The sequence below is a fragment of the Podarcis tiliguerta genome (assembly GCF_965153285.1).
Source record: "Podarcis tiliguerta genome assembly, chromosome: 11".
Taxonomy (NCBI): domain Eukaryota; kingdom Metazoa; phylum Chordata; class Lepidosauria; order Squamata; family Lacertidae; genus Podarcis; species Podarcis tiliguerta.
In genome coordinates, this window is record NC_139544.1 from 46,505,487 (window position 1) to 46,519,868 (window position 14,382).

The 14,382-nt window shown below is 42.2% G+C and overlaps 1 protein-coding gene across 1 annotated transcript in view; it reads right to left on the reverse strand.

The window, feature by feature from the left end:
• Positions 1-49: 49 nt before the first annotated feature.
• The window catches only part of SLC1A3 (solute carrier family 1 member 3), a 42,161-nt gene continuing 27,828 nt past the window's right edge, over positions 50-14,382 (reverse strand). Inside the window, exons 4-10 of the mRNA XM_083402955.1 lie at positions 12,455-12,659; positions 10,598-10,640; positions 10,152-10,447; positions 9,565-9,798; positions 8,523-8,717; positions 6,203-6,337; positions 50-5,630 (exon numbers count right to left, since the gene is read on the reverse strand). Of these exons, the coding sequence (XP_083259081.1) occupies positions 5,426-5,630; positions 6,203-6,337; positions 8,523-8,717; positions 9,565-9,798; positions 10,152-10,447; positions 10,598-10,640; positions 12,455-12,659 (1,313 nt within the window). The 3' untranslated portion in view covers positions 50-5,425. The remainder of the gene's footprint in view (positions 5,631-6,202; positions 6,338-8,522; positions 8,718-9,564; positions 9,799-10,151; positions 10,448-10,597; positions 10,641-12,454; positions 12,660-14,382) is intronic.

Genomic DNA, 14,382 nt, shown 5'->3' on the forward strand with positions numbered 1-14,382 from the left:
AGAGTCCCGTTATTCTCTGGAAGGCAAAACACCACACAGTTCAAAAATAAAAATGTAAAACTATTTTTTTTATTGAAAATACATCTACAAAGTAATATTTCTCAAGCCACACTGGGTGTACCCAGCTGCCAACCCAGAGTGGGCAGGGAATAGAGATTGTTCTATGATACCTGATTTCTGTAAGAAACAAAGTTAGTGTAAAAAATATTTTAAAAGCTGTCATGCTTTGTAACACATTCCCCCCCCTACAGTGATGTTACGGAAGGACAACCTTTAACACGAAATCTTCTTTGCAGTGTATTTCCCAAAAAATAGTATCCAATCAAAAGCAAAAATGTAATTAAAAAGTTACTCCATATAATCTAATATTAACTTTTGTACACACATACTGAATACAGTATTTCTATAAAAAATATCTCTAGTTACATGTCAGAAGATGCCTGTCTGTAATCTAGTTTTCCTTTCTGTTAGCACAAGTAAGAAATATAATAAAAAGGAGAATCCATTACTGCATTCAGTTAGAGATGACCCAAGAGCTTTGCATTGTTTAAAACACCTCCAATTCCTGAATGCACTGGGTTAACTCCTATCCACTTTCTATAAGGACAGTGCTCAAGGACAAGCTAAGTGAGTAGGATCTGCAACTTGTGGAATAAGGAGCCTGCCTCATCAGTCCAAAGAAAGACCGCCTGTGTCCAGCATTCTGAGACTTTGTCCTCTTCACATTTTGTAGTATGTGTGTCTGCAAGTTTTATTCACAGGTCACATTTTTGAACCAAAGATCCCCTCTACATTCCAGAAAACCCTTGGTAGTCAGTGGTTATGTCAGGGCAGGATTTTGGAGAGGTCCATGGTCCCATTCAGCAGAGTAAGTAGTAGTAGAAGAAGAGTTTGGAGTTGATATCCCGCTTTATCACTACCCAAATGAGTCTCAAAGCCGCTAACAATTTCCTTTCCCTTCCTCCCCCACAACAAACACTCTGTGAGGTGAGTGGGGCTGAGAGACTTCAGAGAAGTGTGACTAGCCCAAGGTCACCCAGCAGCTGCATGTGGAGGAGCGGGGAATCAAACCCAGTTCACCAGATTACGAGTCCACCGCTCTTAACCACTACACCAGGAGGGCTTTCAGATGCAGCTGAGCTAGCTTACCACATTCTGAAGTGAAGCAGTATACATTGAGCAGCATCCAATGCACTTGTTCTGTTAGCGTAAGGATTGACATTTGTGCAACAGAACTTACCCCCTCCTCCAGTTGCTGGGAATTGAAGGTGGGCAGTGCTGTCCAACTTGCAGGCTTCCCACAGGTATCTGGTTGGGCCCTGTGAGAACAGCATGCAGAACCAGATGGTCCACTGGCTTGATCCAGTGGGTTTGTCTAATGTTCTCCTCCTGTGCATGCCCCTTGCCATCCCCAAATCTGCTCCAGAGGGTTGGGGAAACCTCCAGGACAGATTTAGCGGGTGCATGGTGGGAGGGGGGAGGAAGTTCTATTGCGCAAGTGTCAATCCTTGTGCTGATGGAACGATTCACTTCATGCTATACTGGATACAACCTGTTATCTTCTAAAGAACTACATCCCATAAGATCAGTGATTGCCTAACTGCACCACTGGTGTCAGTGGGCCATTCATCAGATGGGCTTCTTTTCAGCTTGGCAAGGCAATTTCGTATAGTGAAAAGAGGATATGAGATGGGTTTGGGCCACGTGGAAAGAGGTGATAGTAAGGCTCCTCCTCACTTCTGGAAACAGTGGCACTGTTGGCATAGGGAAGAGCCACATATTGAATTGCTCTCTGATGGTCCAGCTTTCTGATGCTACCTTCTGCACTCCTATGGAAGTGCATGCAGGAAGCATGCACTATCTGCCAGCCAGTCATCCTGAACATACTTTTGGTTTCTACAGATGCACAGATCCAACATGGGACAGGGAGGAAAGGATGGTTTATGGGTCAAAGCTACAAGGAATTTTGTGGTGAGGAAGGACCTCTGCCTTCACAACGCCCCCGTGATACTGATGCCATGATTACACATACATTTGAACTCATCTGTTTTGCAGACAAACACACATGTGCATTGCAGTAGAGTGTATATAACAATGGAGGTCTCCAGGATCCAGCCTCAGCTGCACACCCAGTTTGCATCTAATTCACAAATCTGTATCTATACAGACCACCTTCACGACTGCTTCAAACCCCCCTTCTCCCATACAAATTAAGGAAGACTGCAGTGTTAGGTTAATTCTGGCCACTTTGTGAAGGGAAGCGAGGTAACAAAAAATATCAAAGTTTAACTTCATAGCATATTGAGATTTAGCTGAGATGGTCTTGCAATTCTCAGGGTTCTTTGCCTTCAAAATCTGTGACCATATGAATGAACTCTCAGGGACGAAAATTACATTGAAATGGTTGAGTGGCAGCTGTAACACAAGAAATATATTGTACCTATCTCACAGAAATACTATTAATTCCCCAACCCCCATAGACTATGCAACCAGTTTGTGTGTGTATATATATCTACAGTACAGCACACCTTCCCTGTTTCACATCCATATACCTTTCCCGTTTGACTGCTATGGCAATGCATGTAAATATATATATATATATAAATCATTCTTTTCTTTTTCATAATTGGGCTTCATCGGGGAGTAAAGATTGGAGCAGGAAAAATAATCGGTGATAATATATGGATCTCACCTCAGTGTGTAAAATCTGCCCTGCCTCTTACTCCCAGAAGAAGACTTATAATATTGCTCTTTAAAAATCCTCTCTTATATTTTCAATATTTATTCAACGTATTTGCTATCCTGCTGTGTTTTTGTTTTTTTTAATATTCTTCCTACTAAAAGTAATTGAGCACCACATTAGCTTCACTATTCTAAAAGATTACTCCCCCTACATCAGGGGTGTTGCTAGTATGGAGAACTTGGCAGTGGAATGGAAAAAAAAAAACCCCTCTTCCCTTGTAACCCCAATGTTGGGAAAAAATGCATTTGGCAACAATTTCTTTTGTTTAGCAAGACAACGAAACAGACCAAATTAATTGGAAAATCACCCTGTTTGAAAGCATTCTCCTGTCCCCTGCAGTTGCAATATGACAGTGGAAATGTTACTGAACCCTGTCAGATGCTCTGTGCGTTCTGCTTTCTACCTCTTAGTCTATAAGTGCTTCTTTCCATCGGAAAATCTCTGACACAAAGTAGATAGGCAAGGGTGAAGACGGGCAAACATTTTAACTGTGCAGAAGTGGCTCGAACTCACATTGCCTGCCCTGAAAACAAATGGTTCGGAAGACAACAAAGATGGGTTCAAAAACCACTATCTTTTCACCTTTAGGTGGCCAACTTTAATGAGCCCTGTACAGCAGTTAGAAGTGAGATGATAAGCAGGTTGTATCTGTGTCACAGATTTAAACTCTCCTAATAAGTACCTCTTTTTGAGGGGGAGGGGGCTAGGGATCTTTAATAGAATTATCAGCACCAACTAAAGTACACACTTGAGTGGGTATAAAACTGATATGCCTTTATAAAGTGTCACTTACGATCCCAACTCCCATCGAAAGTTAAAATGCATGTCAAACTCAACTCACTGGGCAGCTAGAGATCTAGGGCAGGCCTTCACAATTTATGGCCCACGACAAAGCCAAATGTAGCTCACTATCGGTCTGATGCTTGATAATCCCCTTGTTTCTGTGATCTGTCGTGTGCAGCAACAGCAGGAAGTTTCTTGAACTATCATTACTGGTGGGCTACATTCAGTTTGGTGGATCACAACTTGTGCAGGCCTGATCTAGTTTAATCGATGGAATGTTCAGAGTTAAGTAAGTGGCTGGAAAATTATGTCCAGTGGGAGGGGGACGCCCAAAAGTTGTTTCAAAAAAGCCCACGCTGATGTGGTATCAACAGTTTAATATCCCCCACCCCCTGCAACGAAGGGATGAAGACAGTTTACGTTCCAAAGTGCATGTGTATATTCGATCTCTGATCCTGAAAAGACAGTACGCATGGGTAACAGTACTTGTGTTAAGTAGTAATGCCATAATCCAAAAGAGGAACAGTAATGTTACACATACACAAATGCATTTTTCTAGGTTCATGATCTCGGAATTAAATGGGACTTGAAGGTGCACAGTACCAGGAAGCTTTTCCTGATCCTAAAATATCCCATTAGGTAGAAATGAAACTATGATACATCCTTTTTTGCTTAGATGGTAACTAGAGCAAGTTGCAGGACATATTGTCCATGTATTTAAAACAAAAATCAGTATCCCTATTTTTAGTGCTCCAATAGCAATAAAATAAGGAAATAATATATTTAGAAAGAGAAACCAAAATTTGCTACTCACTTTTCTGGAGAATAGCATCAAGTGTAAAAGGTAAATTTACAATGCAATCCTATATGTGTCTACTCAGGAGTAAGGTCCATTAAATTCAGTAGGACTTACTCCCAGGTAAATGTATATAGGATTACAGCCTTCCTGGTGTGAAGAATGTCTAACAGTCAAACAAACAAACAAACAACCCCCCTTTTCAAGATTTCTTGTCTGCTTTGCTGCTTCAGCTTACATAAAGTGAGATCACATTTACAGGACTATGCAGCATGTGCACTTGAATATTCTTGGTAATTTGATTACACAATATATCCCATCCCCATAGCACATCACATCACATCACATCATAATGTTGTATGCTTGGTATTTTGTCTTATTATTATTATTTTAAAGGGATACAATCATATAACACATTCATTACTAAGTAATAAGGTATATTTTTCAGCAAGGACTTAACTAGATATTACAGTAGATGTAGCACTGGAGCCATTCAATCTTCTTTCCCCTCTCCTTCCACATGCCACCTGAAACCTTTATCCAGGTAAACATACCACGTGGAATGACGTCATTGTGCTGTGCATTGCCCTCCTCCGGCCACACAGGACTGGATGCAGGGCGATGCGCACAGTGATGACATCACAATACGTGTTGTGCTTACCTAGATGCAAGCACAAGGAGAAGGGAGCAAAGAGACCTTGCGTGTAGGCACCATGGGTTTTATCCAGTAACGTCACTGAACTGACAGTGAAGCTTCCATCAGCGAAATGAGGAGGGAAGCACTGTAGCCCCCACTTCCCTAAGCTGCACTGGAGGGTTCCACAACTCTCAGGAGCAGATATAGGGTGTGAGAGGGGTTCTAGGTCTGTGAGGAAATGGCTGAAAATAGCTTCCCTTCCTGCTGATGGAAGCCTTAATAACAGCTGAGTGACACCACTGGATATAACCTCACGTCTCTCATCATGTCTAGTTAAGCCCTAAACTTCTTCAGTGCTCTGCTTGTATATATAGAGAGAGATGAGGAACAAACGGACAAGTTACAGAAAGGATTGGAGGAAGTGTACGCTTTCTGCGTATCTAGTGCTTTGTATCGTTCCTCTACCTTACATCTTGGTTTCACTGTCTAAGGGCTTTTCATTCTCGTTCTCTTGGGAGATCAGCTGGTAAGGCTTCTTCATTTCATTCTCCTCTATCACAGAGTTACCCATCTCAGCATCCTTGCTCCTCAACTCATGCCGCGATAAGTGTTCTACAATCCCTGCGCCGATAGAGTCTCCCAAAACGTTGGTGGTGGTACGCAGACGATCCCTATAGAACAATTTGCAATTTAAACAAGCTAGGCAGTCCCAGCCCTCCAAAGCCCCAATACACACAGTACATTATTACACTGATTCACTGAAATTAGGAAAGGAAGATGTAATCTGCAGTGTATTTAACATTGCAATTCTATACTGAAGTAACAAAACAGAACATGCAATTGTATATAAAGAAATTTATTTGTAACACTTCCATCTGATCCTTTCCTCTAAGGCAGAGATTCTTAACCTTCAACTCATGGAGTGGTGGGAAGGGTCTTTCCTTTTCCCCAACACAACAACTCTATGAAGTAGGACTGATGAAATAAAGTATGTTTCTGGCTCAACATCATCCAGAAAGTTTCTTGAGTGAGCAGAGATTTGAGAAACACAATACGTTCAGGGCATGGGGGACATCCTAATGGGTGCTGGCTTGCTTTGCAGTTAAAATGATCATTTTTTATATCCTATGCAATACAACCAAATATTGGTAAAACATTCATGGGGAAATGAACTAAAATGACTTGCAAGTTCAGTTTTCATGAACCCCCACTAGCCTATACTTTACACTGCAGAAATACTCACAAAAACCAATCCACTGCAATGATAAGGGTGATATCGTCTGTAGGCAAACCAACAGATGTCAATACAATCACCATAGTGACGAGGCCAGCCTGAGGAATTCCTGCTGCACCAATGCTGGCTGCTGTAGCCGTAATGCTGTTCAGAGAAAGGAGACACCAAAACAATCACACAGAGCTTTTAATTTTTAAACACACACATAGGTTGTGTTTTTGATCTATCATCTATCATCTATCTATCTGTCTATCTATCTATCTATTATCTATCTATCTATCTATCTATCTATCTATCTATCATCATCATCTATCTATCTATCATCTATCTATCATTTTACAAAAATGTTTTCCCCATCTTCCTTTATGTCTTATGAGAAAACTTTGCACATACTCTAGATCAGCCTTTCCTAACCTGGTGCTGTCCAGATGTTTTGGACTAAAACTCCCATCTAGAAGAAGAAGAGTTTGGATTTGATATCCCGCTTTATCACTACCCGAAGCAGTCTCAAAGCAGCTAACATTCTCCTTTTCCTTCCTCTCCAACAACAAACACTCTGTAAGGTGAGCGGGGCTGAGAGACTTCAGAGAAGTGTGACTAGCCCAAGGTCACCCAGCAGCTGCATGTGGAGGAGCAGGGAAGTGAACCCGTTTCCCCAGATTACGAGACTAATGCTCTTAAATACTACACCACATTGGCTCTCTAGCCAGCACAGCCAGCTGGAAGGCAACAAGTTCAAAATGCCTGAGCCAGATGTGTCATTAGGGACACCTCTCTGCTCCACGATGTGGTGCCATCCAGTTGTTGCACTGAGCAGAAGGCTGTCAAAGCACTTTCCTGTGGCCTTGAACTCAGCTGATGGGTGGTTAATTCAAGCCTGCTTTGTGCAGGGATTAGTAGCACAAAGTGGTTTACATTGAAACTGCTAATAAAACGGAGGGGGAAAACTCGGCTGATGACTGATTGGGGCACACCTAGCTCCTGCAAAGGAACAACCAGGAGCTGACTTCAAGCTCCCAAATGTTCCTTTGTAGTCACACGCAGAGCTACCCCACACCTGATGGAATACTGCATATGACATCAGATGGGTGTGGTTTGTTAGGAATGGCCAGATTTGTACCACAGACTGGAGGTTCTCCACCACCCCTGCTGTAGCTGATGAAGACTGTGCAGTAATCCTATATACACTTTTCTGGCAGCAAGTCTCACTGAACTCACTGGGGCTTAAAAAGGTAAAGGTAAAGGTACCCCTGCCCGTACAGGCCAGTCTTGACAGACTCTAGGGTTGTGCGCTCATCTCACTCTAGAGGCCGGGAGCCAGCGCTGTCCGCAGACACTTCCGGGTCACGTGGCCAGCGTGACAAGCTGCATCTGGCGAGCCAGCGCAGCACACGGAAACGCCGTTTACCTTCCCGCCAATAAGCGGTCCCTATTTATCTACTTGCACCCGGGGGTGCTTTCGAACTGCTAGGTTGGCAGGTGCTGGGACCGAGCAACGGGAGCGCACCCCACTGCGGGGATTCGAACCCCCAACCTTTCGATCGGCAAGCCCTAGGCGCTGAGGCTTTTACCCACAGCGCCACCCGTGTTCCACTGGGGCTTACTTCTGAGCAAACATGAATACACTTGTGGTGCAAAGTGCAGATTAAACCGATATATGTATTATAATGCTTTAAACATATGTGCTATAATATGTTTTTGAGACGTGTGCTTGCTTTTGCCTATAACCTGTATTTGGTTGGCCAATAAAATCTGATAACAATGATATTCAAGGAATCATCATTTACTCTTTACCCCTGATTATGAAAATTACTAAAGTTACAGGAATTACTGGAGATTTTCTCAAATGAGGCTCAAGGAAGTATGCTGAACTGTGTTGATAAAAAGGGATCTATTTCAATGGGAGAGAATTATAGCCCAATCCTATGCATGCCTACTCAGAAGTGAGTTCAATGGGACTTGCTCCCAGGTAAATGTGCATAGAATTTCAGCCTGAATCATTAAGTTATTCAAGGACCCCCATTTTATTCAACATTATGGCGATCCTTCTCTTTCTTCTTCCTTGTACAGTCTAGCTTGTGAGGGCTATATTGTGATACCCATCCCCCTAGAGGTGAGCTACTTCACTATGTTAAGTGATGATTTAAGTCCTATTGCTTTCAGTGGATTTACAAAACCTGGAGCTAACTCATAATGACAATGTTTTCAATCATGGGCATAAAATGTACAGCTAAAATATACTGTGGCTCCTATCACATGTCTTTCCCACTACCATATGATGCAAAAAGCAGCCCATGCAAACGTCTAAGGTTTTGCAACATTTACAAACCTGATTGTGATAATCTGTCCAAAGTTGAGGTCCATGTTATTAACCTGTGCAATGAAAATTGCAGCCAGTGCCTCATACAAAGCGGTACCATCCATGTTAATAGTTGCACCCACAGGAAGCACAAATCTTGTAATGCGTTTATCTACTCCATTATTCTCTTCCAAACACCTAAATGTGATCGGCAAGGTGGCAGAACTAAAGCCAAAAGGGGGGAAATGGAGAAAAATTAACTCATCAGAAAAGGCAGGTAATATTGATATGGATGATGGCTATACACATTTTACTGACATTATGGAGCCACCCAGAACAAGGACGGCAGACAGAGATTTCAACTCAAATTACCTAAAAAATATTATTATTTAAATGAAATTAGTTCACATGTTCAACTGTGTGCCAGTGCCCCAATCTAGCTAAGAGCATCTCCACACATAGTTGGGTGCCTGTGTGTTATTGGTAGAGCCCATACCTCAGTGGTGGATCTCATGAGTTGCCTGCAGATGTGTCCTGGTTCACATCCTGTCATTTCAGTTGAAAGCCTAAGATCTGGAAAGCTAGTGCCAAAGTAGATAGCGCTGGATATAAAGTAGCTCCAGATGCTCACTTACTGGATCAGGAACCATGGGCTGTATCCAATGCTAGTCCATCTCAGAGTAGACCCATGAGTATAAATTGGATGTCCATTGGTATGTGCACCCAAATGTGAAATCTCTGGCCCTCCAGATGTTGCTGGGCTTCAGCTCCCATTAGCCCAAGCCAGCATAGTCAGTGGTCAGGTTTGATGGGCGCTACAGTCCAACAATACCTGGAAGGCATCAGGTTCTCCACTCCTGGCCTAAACTCAATGCACTGCTGTAAAAGTTATGTGAATTGAAATGAAGTTCCCTGTCCATGCACTATTACAGCTTGTCATGTTTAATTCCCTCTTTGTAAAACATGACTAGAGCTGGGTTGAGGCAAAAGTGGAGTTATTAAAATGGTGTACATGCATATGCAAACTCAGTGAACTCAAAATCAATCTTGATCTGGCTATGGATATTCCTACCTTGAAGATGTTCCCAGGGCTGTGATGAGAGCTTGCAGCAATCCTCCAATGAAGACCCAAGGGTTCTTTCGGGTGATTAGGAAGTAGAGTAAAGGGAGCACTACAATAGCATGGATGAGCAAGCCAATGATGACAGTAACAGTATACATGGCAAGCTGCCCTCCAATCACACCCATATCTTCCATCTCAACAATTTTTCCAGCAATCAAAAACAGGATACCAAGTGGCGCATACCTACAAACAAACCACACAGTTAATATAATATACGGCTATCCAATGAGAAGCCTAGGTGTGTATATTTTGGTGGTGCCATTTGCACGCACTCAGAAATTTCCTGACACATTTCAAGGGGGCTAAGGCTGAAATCCTAAACACATTTACATGAGAGTAAGCTTCACCAAATACAGAGGAACTTACTTCCAAGCAAACATGCATGAGATTGTTCTGTTATTTAGCCGCACTGGAAATTAATGGCAAATAAATGGAGAATGTTAGGCAGGGAAGGGATATTTCCTCTTGTATTCTGTAAAATGCCATGCACACGGATGGTGCTAGATAGATCAACAAATGTAGCATTCAACACCTACCACATGATTAGTGATACGAGGCGCATGATAGCCTCATTAAGGCTATCAAAGAATTCTCTCAATGCTCGTCCTTGCTCCTTCATGTTCCCTATCACCAGTCCAAAGCTGATTGAGAACACAACCAGTCCAAGTGCATTTACTCCATTTACAGCCCCTGGGACAGGGATCATCTCCTTTTTCAACTGAGTTAGGTTTTCCATTGCTTCGGACACATTGTTTATAATGCCAGCAAGGACAGATGTTTCGTTTGAGTCAACTGCTATACTAGGTGTCCGTTCCTCATAGTTTGTTTTGAACTGTGAGAGATGGGGAAAAGGAGAGACGTTATGTCCGTGTCTTTTCTAGGCATTACAAAAACATAATGGCTAAGACTACTCAGCTGCATCAGAAGATTTACTTGAAGCTCCCAGATGAAGATAGGTGTAATTAAAACCACACATCGTTACCTGTTTAAAGCAGGCTTCCACCAGATTCGGAGGGAACATGTTTCTGTGAAGAAAGAACAACAACTATTTGAGGAATAGTACACATCTTTTATCATTCAAGATGAAGCCCTATTGAAGCTGGTGGGGTTTACATAAAGGTAATATGTATAGGGTTGGGCTCCATGGTCATCTATTTGACCTGACCCAATAGGATTCTTCTTACGTTCTTACGCTCATAAGAAGCTTCCATACCATACTAGGTCAGATTGTTTGTCCACCTAGTGATGATAATTTATAGTGACTTGCAGTGGTTCTTGGGGCAGAGGTGTTTCCCATCATTTGCTACTTGATCCTCTTAATGGAAGCTACAAACATGAGTCTGACCAAACTGCAGGAGGCCTGGCGTGCTCTGGTCCATGGGGTCACGAAGAGTCAGACACGACTAAATGACTAAACAACAACAACAACCTCTTAATGGGAGATGTGAGGGACTGAATATGAGACATGTATTCTACCACAAGCATATGGTCTCAGCAGTATATTGAACTAGCATCAATTTACTCTCTCTTTTTTCTTTTCTTTTTTTCTTTTTAAAAAAGACTGCTACTTCTTTGCAATTCACCAAATTAATCTCAGCGAATTTTCTCCTCAACCTTTTGAGCGGGAGCCTGCTGCAAATCTACCCTGCCTCAAGTTTACTTTGGTTAGACAATAGAAATAATAAATACACGTCTTCCTTGATTCAGAATATAAACAACACTTTTGCAGTGAGAAAGTAAAGCCGCTGAAGGAGGAGGGTATAGAAAGGGACCCTCCAAAACTTAGAGCCAGGGCATTATTTGAAATCACAGTTCCAACAGGTTCACAGTCAACCCACAGAAGAAATTCTCAAATTCTTCACACGTACAGCTGTGGGGAGAATTGGGGCAGGTCTGCCTAAGGGGTTTTGCTAACACAAAGGATAAGATGGTGTTCCCCAAATCCACATATCACAATCAGCAACATTTTTGTACATTTTTGTACATTTTTTACATTTTGTACATTAATGATTTCCAGAATGAAATGCCCACAACAGGAAGTTAGAACAAAGTCCTACAGTAATCTTTCCATTTTAAAAATTCTATGTAAAATTTTATTTGAGTCAGTACTATAAAATTCTAAACTTAAAAAAGCCACAGACATCCTGTTATTATGTCAAGGAGTCCTACGCTAACTACCTTCTTCTTTTACTTTTCCATTCTACATACAGAATCAGACTGGAGCCCTGGAACACAGGAAGCTGCTATTTAAACAAGTCAATACATGGGTCCATCTAGCATCAACATGCAGCACCTCTCCATGGTTCCAGATGGGACATTCCCAGCTTTGCTTGGAAATGCCACGGATTGAGCCTGGTACTGTCTGCATGGAAAGCCATTGCTCTACTATTGAGATCAAAGATGGCTGGGCCCTGAATCTTACTTCAATATTGGTGATGGGACAATTTCCTCCACCATACTGAGCACAGCAGGAGAGTTTCGATAGTGCAGAGTAGACCAGCTTAGAGAACTCAGGGGAAATAGTGGGTGAATACCACCTCCTCAATTATGTTTCCTGAGGCAGCCATATTACTCTGCCTAATAGCAGGGCTGGCCCTGAATTGGGGAATTATGAATTGCTTCAAATCTCATTAGTAAACCCCACAGTACATTGTTAAGAAGCTTAAAAAGCCTGATCAATAAGCCTTGGGGGTCTATGTTTACAAGTTATTTCTGAGCCGGGGGTGCCATTTTGAAGGGAAAAGAGAGCGAAAAGAGATTGATAGCTCAGTGTTAATAAATTCAGTCATATGCTGTAACTTTCATTACCTTGCTTATACGACAGAAAATGCATTTTTACCTGATCAAGTCCAGAAAGGCATCTGCGGCTGTCACTCGCACAATCTTGCCTTCTCGATGCATTTTTTCCTTCGACCCTTTCCCTGGATGGATGATGACCACCATGATAATTCCAATCAGGACAGCAATGATTGTGGTGCTCATGTAGTAGACGACGGCTCGGAGCCCCATCTTCCCTGATGCTTTGCTGTCCAGGGCAGCAACTCCTAGCAAATAGAAGCATGAGAGTGAAACTAGAGTCTGTACATCACAAAAAAACTGTGAATACACATACAGTGGTACCTCGGGTTGCATAGGCTTCAGGTTACAGACTCTGCTAACCCATAAATAGTAATTCAGGTTAAGAACTTTGCTTCAGGATGAGAACAGAAATTGTGCTCCGGTGGCGTGGCAGCAGCAGGAGGCCCCATTAGCTAAAGTGGTCCTTCAGGTTAAGAACAGTTTCCCGTTAAGAACAGACCTCCGGAACAAATTAAGTACTTAACCTGAGGTACTACTGTACTAGAATAAGCATTCTTGTAATATGAGAACCCTGATGAATGGCGTGGCTTTCAGAAAAAGAAGTATTTCTTCTCAGAGAGCGTGTTGTTAAATTACGGAATTTGCTCCCACAAGTTACAGCCACCAGCTCTGATGGCTTTAAAAGAGGATGAGATAAATAGAAGAATAAAGCTATCAGTGACTACTAGTCACGATGGCTATATTATCAACAGTATCAAAGATAGAATGCTTCTGAATATGAAAGCAGATACTCTCTCACGGAGCTACAGTCCAAAGAGGGAAGGGTCATAGTTCAGTGATAGAGCAACTGCCTCCCCACCCACAGATTCAATCCCCAGCGACTTCAGATATCATAGAATCATAAAATTGTGGATTTGGAAGGATCATCTAGTCCAACCCCCTGCAATGCCCCCTGCAATGCCCAGCATGGGGCTCAAACCCACAAGCCTGAGATTAAGAGTCTTGTGCTCTAGAAGAATCATAGAATCATAGAGTTGGAAGAGACCACAAGGGCCATCGAGTCCAACCCCCTGCCAAGCAGGAAACACCATCAGAGCACTCCTGACATATGGTTGTCAAGCCTCTGCTTAAAGACCTCCAAAGAAAGAGACTCCACCACACTCCTTGGCAGCAAATTCCACTGTCAAACAGCTCTTACTGTCAGGAAGTTCTTCCTAAGGTTTAGGTGGAATCTTCTTTCTTGTAGTTTGGATCCATTGCTCCGTGTCCGCTTCTCTGGAGCAGCAGAAAACAACCTTTCTCCCTCCTCTATGTGACATCCTTTTATATATTTGAACATGGCTATCATATCACCCCTTAACCTCCTCTTCTCCAGGCTAAACATGCCCAGCTCCCTTAGCTGTTCCTCATAAGGCATCGTTTCCAGGCCTTTGACCATTTTGGTCTACCGACTGAGCTATCCCACTTCAGTGTTGACAACGCTGATGCAGATGGCCCAATGGTCTGGCTTGATATAAAGTGACTTCCTTTGCTCTTATGTTACCTTTCCCCCTTGAAATTTGAGACAGGGTGTCTGCAGGGGAGATAAAAGCTTCCCCTCTCTCCCTTGATACATATGAACTACCCTTGGATTCGGAGAGATGGTATGTCTGTTTTCGGAATGCGTTGCAAATGCTATATAACACAATTATTTTGTGCTTGAACTTCTTATGTTGTAATTTCTTATCTACAAAAGAAGCTGGTCACATTCCCAAAAATTGTACAAATTGTTATAATTCACAAATTTTAATTTAAAAATTGTACAAAGAAACACATGAATATATATTTAAAACATACAGTAAAAACATCACATTATACACAGGCTGTAGGTGCTATTACCCCCAAATATTGAGCTGGTATAATCTTTTACTATTTCCATATACTTTCTAATATATGTATTGGTTATTTAATTTCTACAGTGCTTGATAT